General features: G+C 42.8%; 1 protein-coding gene across 15 annotated transcripts in view; it reads right to left on the bottom strand.

The window, feature by feature from the left end:
• msi2b (musashi RNA-binding protein 2b) overlaps positions 1–16,387 on the bottom strand; it is a 250,506-nt gene that overhangs the window by 224,805 nt on the left and 9,314 nt on the right. For all 15 annotated transcript variants that reach the window (XR_004790149.2, XM_035625461.2, XM_035625463.2 and 12 more), the window contains exon 5: positions 12,838–12,879. Coding sequence is in view for 14 of the 15 variants with exons in the window: in XM_035625461.2 (XP_035481354.1) it covers positions 12,838–12,879 (42 nt within the window). In the remaining variant the exon portion in view is untranslated. The remainder of the gene's footprint in view (positions 1–12,837; positions 12,880–16,387) is intronic.

Raw genomic sequence — 16,387 nt, 5'->3', positions numbered from 1 at the left:
CAACAGACCGTCGTCAATTCATTTCGGTCCCACAACATTCCCTACAGTGCATGTGCGGTTTATCGTGCTGTAAATGCCCGTATTCATTTGACAAAAGTTAATGAAGAAAGAAGGTGAAAATTATTTGAGAGCAATATAAATGCAAAGCGAACAGAAGGTCAAAGTTGGTCTAATTAAAAGTGCCATAAAATTGTCTCGTGCTATAAAATGACTGCATGTAGCCATCAATTAGAAATCACAAAATGGTCTTAGTGATGGCGGCAAAGGAAATGAATCTGTCAACACTTTTCATTATTGTATGATAACACTGGAGAAAATGAAGTCACAGAAGAACCGTTACAAGCCGGACTTGACCTGCTTACGTGTTACTCTCTGTTAGACAATTTCACCATCTGCACTACTCGTCAGGCAATAAGGACCTTTTCCTTAGTGAGGTTGTTTTTGCATTTTTTGCAAAAGGGGTCTTCTTTTAATGAATGGAGGTGAAAGCACAGGCGGTGGTGCCAATTCGTGGCACTGCCACCTGTTGAGCATGTAGGTGCGAGAGCACACTTTTTGGGTAATTTTGTGACCAAAGATGCCGGCGCCGTAAGCGGCACACCTGCGGAGCAGTCGCAGAAGAGGTTGGATTAGAGGGAATAAATTAATGGCAGACACGGTAGAGGCCGCGTCAATCACAGTCAATTAAATCAGGGTCCTCTCATTCCCTTTAAAAAGGCACTGACAACCCCCCCCCACCCCCACCCACCACCACCATGTGGCAAAGACAGTTTCACCATGAATGAAAGTCCCGGCTGGCTGCCCTAGAAAGCCCAGAGGGAAACTGCCTCACGGAAATGTGAGTGGCAAATATTAGACATTGAAAATGTGCTGCCAAGACATATGATAGCCATTTTGAAAGTTGAATTAATTGTACTGGAAGTATTGAAATCTCACAATTGGCACAATAAATCAAGCCTGACACTGAATATTTTGCTATGAAGGGATAATGTGCAGTTATTACTTCAGTTGTGTGTTGGCTTCATTTAAAAAGAGTGCGTTTAAGTGCTACCTGAGAGTAGTTAACATCTCCTTTTATTTAAAAAAAGGGAAGGAAAAAAAAAAGTATTTACAATCATTGAGGGGGGTGTAGTCAGACTGAATTAAACCGGGTTGTATGACAAGGTCACCGACTCAAAAAGAGAGAGAACTGTGTCAACAATAGATTTAGGTGTAAAGGTTATGGATTATTATGTTATCGTTTGATATTCTGTGAAGATCATTAGCACCGTCACACGTTGAGTGTGAACCATAATCTTGCCAAGGGGCTACTTCAGTTGTTAGGGAAGAAATATTTATAAATACATGTTGTCTGTCTATAATGGCCACTGTCATTACATTAATTAAACATCCATAACATGCATTTCATGCACTTACTGTTGATGTTTTTACCACTGCAGCACAAAGTATATGCTGTTTAATGTTTAACATTAAAAAAAAAAAAAACAGCCACAAAATTGACTGCTTTTATTACAAGGTCTATTTCATTATTTGAAGCCAAAGCACTCGATGTAAATGTCTGTATTTGTGCCTTCTACGCTCTGAGCCAAGGATGTGTTCGTATGAGGTGCATTTGGAAATATCACTATGAAGACGTCACTGAAACATGAATTGCATTAATTTTGACTGAAAATGTGGCAGGATTTTTTTTTCTTTTTCTTTTCATCCATACACAGAAACAGCTATAATTTAGTCAAGAAGTCGAAATGATTCAAACAATGAAACATAACATTACAGTTTTTCATAATTTGTCCCTTCTATTGTTCTTTTTCCAATTGGTGAGAGCTCACAGGCCGTGCAGGCATGGTGTTTCATCTATACACACATTTACATACACACGTACATACACACCTTATTTATTCATGTTACGCATCACTCATTTAGCAACTACACAAGTCACCTCCCCCCCAACCGATGCCAGATTGTGTTTAGATTTGAATTATTTTCCGAGTTAAATTAAATACAAAATCTAATCTCTGGGACAGGCACATAAACAGTCAAATACAAATGATGGGGAGCCCACATGAAAAACACAACACAAATTTATCCAGATGATAAAATATGATGTGGCTGACACTGCCTCGTATGAAAAATTATTGGCATGAGCCAACATGTCAGCAGCGTAATCGTGAATGATGCATGGAGGAGAAAGGTCACAGCTGGGGAGCGAGGCATTATGTAGAGGAACAGCTAAGCTCTTTAGCGCCCCAACTTAGATGCAGTAATTCAGTATTGAAGACTCGGCGTCTTACACATGCATCCCATATATTTTTTAGCCAGACAACGTGACACGTCGCAACAGATGTCACATGGAAATAAACATCCCACTTCAACTCCGTGCAGGTGGGGGATAACAAAAAGTCACCAATTTCATTCCATCTCCATTTTGGTCTGAAAAATTGCTCACATCATTATGGACGTGAATGACAGGGGGGGGGGGGGGGGGGGGGGGGGGGGGGGGGGGGGTCCCCTTACAATAAATGTGGAGCAGCGGGCGAAACAGCCTGAACTCCTGCACATCCTCCCTGGCGTGCTTTGTTACGGCTCAACCCCTCAGATTCTATCTAGTTCTGCCTACTACCAACAATACCATGCAGATTTTCTGCCACAGTGGCCATTTGGGAGCTATTAAGAGGCGCCTGGGCAAAGTAGGAGCACAACTGTCGCCTTTCAGTGGCTCCCACATCAGGTGGAAATCACAGAAATACAGCACGAGGACGGGAACGGGCCGAACGGTGGGCGTTTGATTCTTATCACGAGCATTTTGGTCTCCTGTTTCAGAGCTGCTCCAGCTGACTGTCTTAGAGTTTAATGCTAACACTGTTCAAACAGTTATATCCTGTTGACCTTTTTATCTTTAACCGTCTGCCGAAGTGAAACACATAGCGCACAAGTAAGGCATATTTTAATTCAACATAAAAAATAATCAATGTTCTAAATTCAAACATATTTTTTTTAATTAATTGACAGATGTAACATTGGAACTTCTTCAAAGCCCGAGTGCGAATTCAGTGACATGCTTCACACAAGAAGTTCAACCAGAAAAAAAGTGACAAAAATAGCTATTGGCAATCTCTATTAATCTCACCACCAACAATGGCACAACTAATAACCTGACAGGCTCGTCTCGCCGAGAGAATATCATTCTTAATCTGAGAGGCTGGTGCCCCAGACAAAAAAAAAAAACTAACAGGACATGAAAACCACAAAGCATGAACTGTCACACGACGTCAAAAGTGAGAAAAGAGCAATCTGGCCTGCGAGATTCCAATATCTTACTCTGCCGTGACAACTGGACCCCATCATGAACGAACACGTCAGTGAGCAGGTCGGACACGACGCGATCGGACTCTAGCGTTTCGTTCACAATTACAAAGAAACAGGCGAATTGACGGATTCAAAGAAACCTAATAAACCAGAGGAGGATTCTCTGGATACAACATATTTAACCCAATAGGAAACTGTAATCCAAAGGCTCGTTTTACGCCGACGATCGTTCTACTGTATGTTGTTTTATTTGTAAGAAATTCTAGAGCCGTCTATAGAGCTGTGTGTCTGTCGGTAATTATTGCACACAGATTCGTGACACAGCTGATCCTCTCCTGCTGTGGACGGCGTATCTCACTCTGTGTCGTACAAACCTCCAGACAGCATGTTCGAAAGCAGGAACACGGGGGTGACGGCGGCGAGAAGTAATGAGAATTCAAAACTGGACAGCAAGGTGATGTGTCGGACAACACAATGGAACTCCTCATCCCGATAAAGATGGCCGTTCCCGTTTTAATTATTTCCAATATTTCATTCAAACGCACTCTCAAAAAGGTCACCGTTAAAAAAAAAAGGAGGGAAAAAAGGCATCTGCCTCATCTGCCTCTCTGGCTGACACGGCCACTTCCCGGAAGTGATGACTTTTTCAAAGTTAAGTGCCTCTCTGCTTCGATCAAAATCAGACCGTTTTTTCACATTGGATCGGTGGACCCTTGGGATAGTTGGAAAAAATAATGTGTTTATATTATAGGCTGTATATATAAAAAAAATGGTCCTGAAAATGAAGCCAATGCGGAAGTGCCTGAAGCCCTTTATTCTCTGGAATGACCAGCAGAGGACGACTCTACTGGTTGCAAAAAGAAGTCTATGAGAATATGACTCTCCTTCATACTTGATTTATAACGTTAGTAAACATTTTACTAGAGGACTTTTTGGTCTCAATCTTTAGTTTCAAATCTTCTCCAATACAGCATGATGTTCATTTTGTAAATGATATTTTCATTTAGAGTAAAATAGACGACAAAGCAAGGTGTGCATTGGAGCGCGGATACATCGTGATTGACAGCTGGTACGTCCAATCAGGGGCCTGGTTGCAGGTGTAGGTGGGCGCCCCCAATTCTATACGTCTGATTGCACAAAAGCCAACATGGAGCTGGTCAACATGCGAAACTCGAAGGCTTCAAAACGGTAGCTCACAAACCAACAGGGTGACGTCACGGTGGGATGCCACTTGGTTTATATAATGAAAAGAGAAGAAAAAAAATGAACAAGAGTAGCTAATCCGTCTGTCACATTATCAAAAGGTCAGAGTCACTGTTAGTCTGTCCTGACCCCAAATCACGTCGTCGGAGACGCAGTTCTGAAGAGCGACCTCTAATCAAACAGCAATATTTTATCTCACCTGCGATCAAAGAGTTTTTAACCTTACAGTAACTAACGCACACACAATATAACAATATATTGATTTCTAATCATTATATTTGTAAAAATAAGCTTAATTATGCCGCATCTAAACACCCATAGGCACACTCAAGCACAAGAAAATACTGCGATTTGAACGGTTGACAGCTGATTTTATTTTTTCTGCATAAAAGGTCGATCAGTGAAGACACACACGGCCGATATAACAGGGCCCGGCGAGGCATTTGCTCGGGGCCTGCCTGGTACACATGCAACTTGTGTGTGCTCGTGTCGTGTTCCCGTGTGTACACAGAGCAGCTTTGATAAGAGATCTTGAGAGTTATAGTGGACCATGCCCTCCTCTCCTCTGCTCCCTTCTCCACTCTATCCTGGCTCGCAGGCCGTCCTCATTACTGTCAGTCAGCATCAGGTTTAGCAGTGCCAGGCTCCTGCGCGGCCCTCTGTCCTCTCTGCCCCGCCAGCATTGGCCTGCCTGCCTGACTGCTGCCATTGGTAAGCATTGTAAGAACCTCTCGATCCCCCAGAAAAACCTAATTACGCTCGACTCGCAACCAAGGAGACTGGAGCGGAAAAAAAACGGGAGGCCCGGGGAAACGAGGAATCACACATGTGTACACTGCGCTCCATTTATGAGCAATTATTCAACAAAATAAATGTGTCCGTGTTATATCGGCAGGGACAAAAGAAAAATAAATAATTACACTCGCATCTGCATTTACACATCATTCATCTTTCCACTGAAGCGTAAAACACTGGAGAAAAGGGACAAGATACATTTAGAAAGTGTGAAAAGCACACCAAAAAAACATGCATGAATCAAACTGAGCAACGCTTTGACTACCCGTTAACTGGGTCACTCAGTTGGTGATTGTGTCTGACCACCAAACAAACAGTCATTCATACGTCTGCGCCGTGGCCCCATTTTCATCTGGAGCAGTTCCACCGAGGCCACTGAAAGCAAAGGGGCTGACGGGTCAGGGATTTAAAGCCATCTCCAGCTTGGGCACAGCAGCCATTACCACAGTGGGGAGGGTATAAAAAAAACTAAAAACAACTCCATGTGACATCCTCCATCTGAGAAGAGGTGTTTACTTGTGTTGGCTGCACGTGTGCTTTATTTTCTGAGAGAGTGACAATGAAACAATTCAAGTCGCGTGTCACCGATCCGTCATCTGGGTGGGAGTTTTCCTCGCTCACTATCACACAGCCATGGTCACAGGGAAACGTCGCTGCGTTTAGTGTCACTTGCAAAGCCCCGTTTCAAAAGCGGATCTATTTTGAGAAATACAGCAAATATCTTTTCAGTTGGACATCGCAGTCGCTCCGTGCCACATTCCCCTGAAGTACGACATTACATGTGGATAACGGCCTTCACGTCGAGGCACTTTCCCCCGCTAGCTGTGCCATTTGCACAAATTCTGCTAAATATCTAATATGATATAATCTCCTTTTGACATCATAAATATTTGGCAGGGCTCGTGGTCATAAACTGTGGAGCCGAAGAAACAATATTGATGTGGCATTCTGTTCGACATTAAGGACTATTGACCTTGAATATTCTTTCAGACTCATGCAGCGGTGCAGCTCTGAGTTGGAGCGGGGGGGAAGCTGGTGCTTTTAATAAACTCACAGGGACATTCAAAGGGGCTGGCAGCCACGGAGGTTTCATTTTCCCAGCAGTGGGCTGTGTCATTTAAAGTAAGGATCATTTTGAAGGGGGAATATCATAATACTAAATCTAGATCAAATAACTGAGCAAGGTGCAAGACCGGATTTACAAGGCCTTGTAATCCCAATAGACTAAAAAAAAATTTTAAAAAAGGAGCAGCGAGAGGAAGCGACGGAACGAGGGAGAGCGACAGAAAACATGTGCGCGTTTGTTGTGCATTTGTGTACATGCGGTATTATGCGTACGTGCATTATTATGTCAAACGGTGCAGAGGCACAGGGGAAGGGGGAATGTGTGTTTACTTCATGCAGCTTTATTATTAGACTTCATTAAAAGTTAAGACTTTAAACCTCTAGAACCACAATACACCTGAGAGTCTTTTTCGGCAGGTAAGAACATTAAGTACACACAGTCCCTGGGAGACATGTGAGGGACGCAAACAGGAGGAGGAGGAGGAGGAGGTGGTGGTGCAACTGGTCAATTTGCCATTCACAGGGAGTGTGTGTGTGTGTGTGTGTGTGTGTGTGTGTGTGTGTGTGTGTGTGTGTGTGTGTGTGTGTGTGTGTGAGACAGCAAGAAAAAAAAGAAAGATGCAATAGGAAAAAGCGAATGTGACATGGGAAGACAGGGAGTTAAACTTAAAGGGAAGAGAGAGCTCCTGCTGCCAGAACATGAGCAGCAGTAACAGTCGGCCGTGAACAGGGAAGCCGCGCAGTCACAGCCGGCACGGGGTGGAGTTAAAATTTGGGACAGTGCTTTGACGTCAGTTTAGACTGATAGCCCGGAGTCACCTCAGCCGGTGCACCAGAGCTCAGTCAGCCTATGTCCGCACTGACACTGACGCTCGCAGTTCTAATGTCATCGCAAACGAAAAACAAAGGGTTTGACGGCTGCATCACGTGGACAGATGCCGTTCTTGCTTTCTGCCTCCTCGAGACGGCCAGAGCCTTGGTGACAACCTGCTCAGGGCGGCTTAGGCCTGGTTTATACTCGGCTCTGTGTAGGATCACGCTGTGGCCAACACGAGTGGCCTGCACCATTTGTGCCTCCAGTGTCGTTCTGCAAGAACAGCGCCAGGACAACAGTTGGCAGAGGCGTTCGTAAGCCACAGTGTGTTTACTTCCGACCACTGTGCTGGAGTTGGAGCTAATAAATGTTACGTTAACATAAATTACCACAACACAGAAGGCAGACGAACGACTGAAGGAGAGGACGTCTGGTGTGCACGTCAGGCCATTGGACATGCTCCCAAGTTGACCAATCACAGTTGTTGTAGCTTGTAGTCGCATTTCCAAATTGGTGCACATCAGGTAACGGTGTAGAATCTGCTGCTGCACAACACCCGATCCACTGCAGAGGTATAAATTGTCCTTTATGAGGCAAAATCCCTTCATCAGGTGCAAGAGTTGCAAGAGTTATGCCCATTGCACTGTAAATGGCAGCCATTTACATGGCTCTGAATGTTCCTCCCTTTCATTTCCATAACAAGCTATATGAACTCATCTCCCACTGAAGTGGCCACAGTCCCACCGGCAATTAAAATCATGCTGGGACATGCCACGGTTGTGTGCGACTCCACTGTCGGAAACAAAAGCGGCTGCGGCGGCGGTAATGACGCCAACAGTCGAGTGGTAAATCTCGAGCAATGTCGGCGAAAACTACCACTTTGATTCCTCCAGGAAACCGAGAGCAGGCCTCGTTTACATCTTTCACTATGAGCCTTACTGGAAAGGATATCAAAACAAAGAGACGGCAAGCAACAGCACCATCTCCTTTCTGTCTCCTTTACCACTTTCCACACACAGGCACGGCCATAACAAAGCACGTGTTTGTTTTTTTTATAAAGGATGATCATTCAAAATCTGACATGATGTTTTCAGGTTTATAATTTTAATTTGGCAATCATCTAGAAACGGTTTACAATGGCGTCATTTTCAACATACGCCGTATTTGTCTCATAGTGTACACAGCTGCAGCGCCTCTCTTCAAGCTCCATCTGACTTGGCCCGCAACCCAAAGAGCCAAGTCTACTATTTTGTGATTGGTCAGAAACATCCCTCTCCTCAGGCTTCCTGTGTAATCACCGCCTTAGCAACAGAAACAATGGCGTCAGTACCAAATTCGAGCCCTTGTTGGAAATATTACGTCAGGACGAACCGGCTGATCGACTCGAACCACCGTCGCAAACCAAGACTGGAGCAGGAAGCCTATGTCTGTGGGAGAGACGAACTCCATGTTATGTGAGTAAAGCCTGTTATTTTGCATGTTAGCTCCAAAGGTGGAGGAAGTATTCATATCCGTTACTAAACTAAAAGTTCAAATACCTCACTGTATTTAGTTTGAAGTCTTCCATTTAAAATGGAAAGGTATTTTCATGAAAAGTTACCTAAAGTATTAAGAGTAAAAGAAGTATGATATACTGTATAATTTTACCACACTGCAGCATTCAGCAGCGGGAGGTCATCGGCAGGGTCCCTTGTGAGGACAAGTACCCAATGCTGTTGGCTGTTATACTATTATATATTCCTATCATTATATATTCAGCTAACGATTAGTTACATTTTGGATTCATTTGGTTTCATTTGTTGTCATATCAGTAAGATGACCGCCACAACATCAAACTATATTTGCCATTACAGAATCCACAAAGAAAGATACCTGGATGTCTCTTAGCAAACTTATTGGCGGGTTGAATGTCAGAAAGAAAACTCAGGTGTAAGTTATGTTGTGCCAATCAGCTTACACAGTTTCCATCTGAAATTCCATTAAAAAAAAGCAAAAATTTTACGTATATGGCGCCAAATCATTACAGAAGTTATTGCAGAGCACTTTGGATATGTAGCTGGCTACTGGCAGATAACAATTTGGTTTCCATGGTTCTCACGCTTTCCAACCCCCTGGGCCTCGCCTCCATCACGACAAATAAACGTCAAAAGAAATAATTTCATCTTCATGAAATGTAATATTAGGGCTTGTTAAGCTTAAATGGAAATGAGCAGCAGCGATACATCACACGGCGACGCCACATATTTAATGAGAGAGGCATTTGTTTGAACTGTCACCGAGCATCTACGTTGATAATGAGATAAGGCGCGTCAGGATCTGTCTGATTCAGTTCAAACAGTGACTGATCGATCACATCTCACTTCTGCCTCGCCGTCTTTAACTGCAAATGGCACAAGAAAAAAATGTTTTGACTCCCGATTTCCCCGAGGGAAGCCCTGGAACTAATGATACAATAGAAAACATCATATCAGATGGTGATTTTCTTTGTTTATTATGTCTGCAGTCGTGTCCATATTGTAGAAATGTGCAATATACATCTATAAAAATCACTTCTGCCTGTAACAGAAAGAGCTGAGAATGGTTTGTTGTGAGAGTAAATGCTGAAATGCTGAAACATTTATGCAGAACTCCTGGCATTTTGAAGCTACTTTTAGCTGCCTATCTAATAAAGCCATGGCTATCCTCCGCCCGGCTGCATAGGCTAGGAGGAAACGCGGCATAAATGAATGTGCATAAAGCACTTTGCATCACATCATCATTGTTTAATCCTTTCATTCTCGTCTGTCAATCATCCACGGATGCAACCTAATCCCTGAATATTTGTGGCCTAGTCGGCATTGATACCTTCAACATGACTTGTAAGCGCATCTTCTATTTCTAATACAAAACCGGGTTGTTTTTTTTAAGACTTAAGATAAGCTTCAGTTGGGTGACATTTAATAATAGCTGTGCCAGTTTGCATTTCTTTAGCATGTTGTCTTTGAATGACGCGACCTGTGCTGACCTCTTCCGTCTGCCCTTTACCATTTCTCTGGTGCAAACGGATCTTTAACAAAAAAAAAAGGGAATGCGAAAAAATCTAATATTTGCAAGACTCTCGAACACAAGGAGCAAAGCAGAGGCAATCGGCACCCCGTGACTGATTCGTCACACAAAAGCATATTTGTCTTATCATGACAGAAACCTGTAATCCAGTGTTTCACTTTACAATTCCCGCAGAATTATCCGTACCTGTAAATCTTCCGAGCAATGCAGCTTTGTCACACGTCACATCAGATTTAAATGAAATGTTCACACGGCTGTCTACTTCAGCGTAGCTTTATGATTAGTTATTGTCCGGCCTCTTTGTCTGTCTCCTTACAGTGGCACTGTCTGTGTTTTTTTGTTGTGTTTTTTTTTTTGGGGGGGGGGGGGGGGGGGGGGCAGTGTCCACTGTTGCTGCTGATACAAGTTGTTTTTCCTGTGATCCTGTCATCCTGGTGCAAACACCTTCAGTTGTTTACAGTGAAATGTCCTCTGTGTTCACCTTCACTTCCTGTCTGTTTTTCGGCGTTACTCTACGTGTTGTACATACTGTATGGTTTCGCCATACTGCAGCATTCAGCGGCGGGAGGTCACTGGCAGGGTTACTCTGCTGCGGTCATTGTTAGCCGTGAGAAAATGAACGCTGATTGGTCTCGTCGCGATTTTGCTCCCTGGAAGCCGCGCCACCGAGGCACCTGCCAAGGCGAGATTCTTTAAAACGAGAGCGAGGCCTATTCAACAGCTGCACAGGCAGCCAGGCAGACTGACAGTGGAGGGGGAAGAGGCACAAAAGGCGGCGAATGCAAAACAGAGGGGACTTTCTGAATGGGAATCTTAAAGAGTGGGACCTCTTTTAAAAAGGTATTAAATCAATTAAACAGAAAGTACAATCCCATGCAATGTTAATCTATCTGGCTTAATCCCATTGCTTTAAAATCCTTTATAATCCACGTTCAATACAACCATTTTTCTTCCCTAACAAGCTTGCCCTATAGTCATTTTATAAAGCATTGGTACAAGGCTTTTGCAGTGCCACAAATGTTGTTACGAGGTCATTATTTCACAGAGTTGTGAATCCTACAAGGTCGAGTGACAAATGTGTTCAAGACCCGTAGAACTGCTCTAAATACTGTATTTACTTTTCTGAGTCATTCTTTCTCTTTTTCTTTTTTTAGTAAAATGCTGTTTTAAAAAAAGATTAAACATTGCCAATGACAGCAAGGGGAGTTTCTTGTTCACTTGTAAAACTGGAACCATCGTCAATAATCTGAGCTTTTTTTTTTACTGCACAGTACGAGCGAGGCTCAGAACAGAAGAAGTTAAAGTGATTTACTTGCCATGTAGGAAAATGTGGAGCAACGCTGGTAGTTTCTCAACCATATGCCGATATCTTAAAGTCACGTGCCATGGCTTTGAGAGCCCGCACTGCCAATTCCTCATTTGAAAGCTGAACAATTCTTTAACAATACCTCTCTGATCTGTTGGGAAGGAGAAAAATCCATTATCGATTTCCACCTGGTGTAGGTGGAGGACGCCCTGATAGCGGTGTTGAATGGCGCTACACTGTACTGTGCTATATAGACTGTGCACATTAAATGCTGGGGGATGGTGAGAGACGGCGTGTCAACAAAGCCCTCGACTACGCCACAGCACCATCTGCACACATTGAATATTTAATTGTCATTAGAACTGCTCAAGACCCGTAATCAGGAAAGAAAAAGATAATCCGCATCATAAAAGCATAAGCATAAAGAGATCACGCGACAGTTCCTCCGTGATTGGAGCTTGTCTTCGGGTTTTTTTTTTAAATCATCTATTGTTTCAATGCTAATCGTGATCATTTCTGCATGCATGCGCCACAATTCAAATATTTCTAAATCACTAATGTCATTCAGTGTCATTCAACTCTGAAATGCTACAGAAAACAACTCAAGACTTATAATTCTGCCAGCAAATGTAATTTGTCTCTGTTAATGAGAAGTCGGCAAATCATGTCTTGCCAGTTCAGTCAAGCTAATATGAGGCAATTCACATAAGAAATATGTATTTCACATGAATGTGCACCCTCAGAAAGGTTGCAACAGCCAACACGAGAAAGGAGGTTTCTTCAATCCACTGACATTTCCGGCACATGTTTTTGAGGCTGTCACCCGTCAGCCACAAACTCGGGCCAACACACAATAAAGCATGATTATATACAATGATAGACTAAACCTGGAACCATCAACTGCAATGGAGAATTACGGTACTAATAAGACAAGAGTTCATTCCAAAGCATTTGTGCCATTAATAACAACTATGACAGGGGATGAAATGCGGGTGTGAGCATGACAAAAGCACTGGGGGAAAATGAAGTAGATTTAAAACACTGAGGTAATACAAAACACATAACAGCCATCGTGCTGAAAAATTCCTTTAAGTGTAATATGTCCAACTTTAATTGCTTTGGCGAAGCAGCACAGACAGGATGAGAACAATGGAGCCAGACTCCGTATTTTTTTCGCTACAATAACAAACAGACAACCGCTGCCTCTTTGTATCTGCAGCGTGTGAACACAAAATTAGGTAAGCTGGTGACATGAGACATAATCATTTTCTTTGAGCGGGGTTAGTGGCCAATTTATTCTTACCTTAGGCTGGGCGCGACGGGGAAAGGCAACCTTAGGATCAATCTGCGAATGAGAAGAGAATAGCAAAATTGTTGTTAAAAAGGAGAAAACTGTGATATTCCATGGGTGAAAAGCAGCGAACAGGCGCTGAAAATGCTGCTAAAAGAAAGGGAACAAGAGAGACGTTTATGGAGCCGAGCAGCAGAAAACATTCACATGGTTACATTTTAAATCCTTTGTGGCCATGAATATATATATAAGTATTTTATTAGATGATAGATGATAATTTATTGGACCCATTAAGATTTACAAAAGCTGCATAATGAGGCGGTGGCCGGCAGTCTAAGTTTGAATAGGAGACGCATCTTCAGAAACTAGAGATGCATTCAAGAATTGTTATGAATAACTCAGTGTTGGTTATAAGGTGTTTTTTTGGTTTTTTTTATCTAACCTTGGAAAAGGATAACGTTTTGTTACACTTCTGACCGGATTCAGAAGTCTGATATTTTTCCACCCTCAGTTCAATCTCGGCTTCAACAGACCAGTCAAATTATGTTTCTCGACGCCCTGACAGTCCTTTGGGTGCATTTTTGCACATTTTCACCGAGGAGAGGCGTCCGGCCGGCCAATCTGCCCTGCGCCTCGGATCAGTGGAGTGCTACAGTGACGGTTGTCCTTCTGGACGTTTCTCCCATTTCCAGACAGGATCTCTGGAGCTCGGCCAGAGTGACCATTGGGCTCTTGGTCACCTCTGTTACCGAGAGCCCGTCTCCCCTGATGGCTCAGTGCGGCCAGGCAGCCAGCTCTAGGAAGAGTCCTGGTTGCTCCATGGAGGCCACTGTGCCTTTGGAAACCTCCAATGCAACAGAGGTGATTTTTGTAGCCTCCCGTCAGATCTGTGCCTGGACATAATCCCGTCTCAGTTCATTCGACCTTACGGTTTGACGTTTGCTCTGATGAACGTGGTCAGCAGTGACACCGTGTATAGATCGGGTATATGCCTCTCTAAATCATGTCCAGTCTATTGAATTTACCACAGGTGGACTCCTATCAAGGTGTAGAAAAGACGATTGAGAAAAAAATGGGAGGCACCTGAGCGTCATTGCAAAGGCACTGGAAACATATCTCAATGTGATATTTGAGTTTTTGATTTTTAATACATTTTAGAGTATGAATCATTTTAGAATAAAGTTGCAACATTAAAAAAAAAAAATGTGAGAAGGTGAAAGGGACGAAATACCTCCTGAATGCTCTGTATATAAAAAAAATAATCACTACTGGAACAAAAATAGCGCCGAGGCTGGCCTGACCGTCGCTCTGCTGGCCGCGGCCACGGAAGAGGCTCACTTTTATTTTAGGCAGGAATTCCTGATTGAATATGACAGGGAGAAAATGAGAGTCTGGGGCCAGTGACGCCTCCAGATATTGCCAGATAACCAAGAGGATGCATCAGATCAGCCTGTTTCTCCATCTTGTGCTTGTTATTTCATTAGCTTCATTTTCCTCATTAATTTCACATGGATGAAGGTATGCAGTATGGTGTCTCATCAACCTCACACACTTACAATGAAGAGGAACTATCCCAAACAGCAAATGCCAAGGCTAAATTATCCTTGCCTGAATACCTATGAATTTGAAAATGAGACTCTCCCCAAAAAAAAATAGAAACGGATCAAATTTTATATTTGGCAGAATATCACTCACCTGTATTTAACAAAGAATCCAATTCATGTTGTTTTGCTGCGTGTTCTGCGTGAATACTAACAATAACCGCACCAATTCTATGCATTTGTGAAAGCAACTCCTCCGGCACAGATGGATTGATTTAAGAAAATATCTTTTGTTCTGCTGAGGAAAACAACAGCGAGGAAACGAATCAAGGAGCACGAGAAGAGAAGACACCATCTGCGCGGATCAATTAAGCCAATGAGACCGACTAGATTTTAATGTGTTTGAAGGGAAACCATGATGCGCAATGCCATTGTCATCTTTTCTGTCAGTCTCTGTTATTACCGTTATCTTTCCAAATCAGGTCAAAATGAGAAATGAATTCAATAACACCTGGGTATGGCAACCCTGCTTGTAATGAATTTCATTTAAAGATTTGTTTTAGCACTTAGCCCCCAGCATAACCAATTCAAACTCAATTATTTTGTGCACCCTATTTGAGCAAAGACAACACATTATGCTTTGAATACCAAAATCCTATACTTGGTAATATATCTTTTTTTTTTTTTTAAACCTACACAAAGCTTATCAAGTCGTGTTTCATCACACTGCATAAAGTAATGGTTTTTCGGCCCTGCTGAGAATTTCTATTCACTATGAAGATTCATGTTTGCACACGAGTGCACTTCAACACAGCAGCAATGGAGGTCATGTAGTTTTCTGTCAGTTTAAAATATTATAATTATCACAAAGAGAGAATTACAGCTGAAGACCTGCGCTACAACCAGGCCGATCCTCGCGATTGTTTGAATCACACTCGGAGCAACGCAACCAAATTAGGCAATGAGGACTTACTATGCGATCCTTCTGAGAAATGCTGTAGCCGAACCTTTTTAGGTCACATCGTATGATGAATGACTCCTTTGAGAAATTAAATTCATGAGGTAGGGAGATGTTGCAATTGTTTTCCTTCACTTTACATATTCGTGTGCATGGGATTTTTCTTTGCTCAAAGGGCCTTAGGTGCTTCAGGCCAACAGTGAAAATACCCAGTACGTTCTGCAGTGTGTAACTGTACCACTGAACCAAAATGATGTCTCCCTTTTCCCCTGCTACTTCCTTCCTGAAACATTTTTGTTAAGCAACACAAATTTATTTGTTTCACTACTTGCAAAAAATGTTTCACTCGACTATTTTCATTCATCAATACCCTAAAAATAAGCCTGTACACTGTTTAAATCAGAGAAGCACTTTTGTTAACGGGTTGAAGACGGGGCACTCTTAACTTCTTACTGTGCTATGGCTTTCACTTTAATTCGGCTTTCTCTTCCTACGACAGCTGAGTGCAACAAGTTTAGGCGTATTCTCTGTGGCGGGGATTCTGGGAACAAATCACAAGCTGCTGCAGAAGCAGGGAAGTCAATTTTCGGGAACATGTGTACCAAGAAGCATATTAAAAACACTTCCGAACAAAATAATTCCCATAACGTATTAAGTGTCATATACCGAAGACACAGAGCTGTAGTGGAGAACACTAGACCTCCCATCCAGCTGTAGCTGTATCGTTATCGTCTGGTAGCAGTAAAAGCTTTATTAATCTGCCTCCAGGAAATTTTTATCATGGAAACATCACCAACAGTGCACACAAACTCAACCGCACACAGATCAGAACCATGACTTGGAGCCGAGTGAACAATCTGCTCTGAATTTGAATGTGCTCCACCCTTGCACATTATGTTTTATCGGTTGCCAGATTAGCTGCTCAAATGAGGCAAAGTAGTGCCATTAAAGCAGGTAAAAGCCAGTATTTACCCATGTTTATTGTTTTCGTGCTGTGTGAAGTGTGAAGGTCATTGGGAGCGCAACGTTCATCAGGCAATGATTGATTTGATTGCTGCGCAAC

The sequence above is a fragment of the Scophthalmus maximus genome, chromosome 2 (genome assembly GCF_022379125.1).
Source record: "Scophthalmus maximus strain ysfricsl-2021 chromosome 2, ASM2237912v1, whole genome shotgun sequence".
NCBI lineage: Eukaryota > Metazoa > Chordata > Actinopteri > Pleuronectiformes > Scophthalmidae > Scophthalmus > Scophthalmus maximus.
This window is presented reverse-complemented; position numbering and strand designations above follow the sequence as displayed.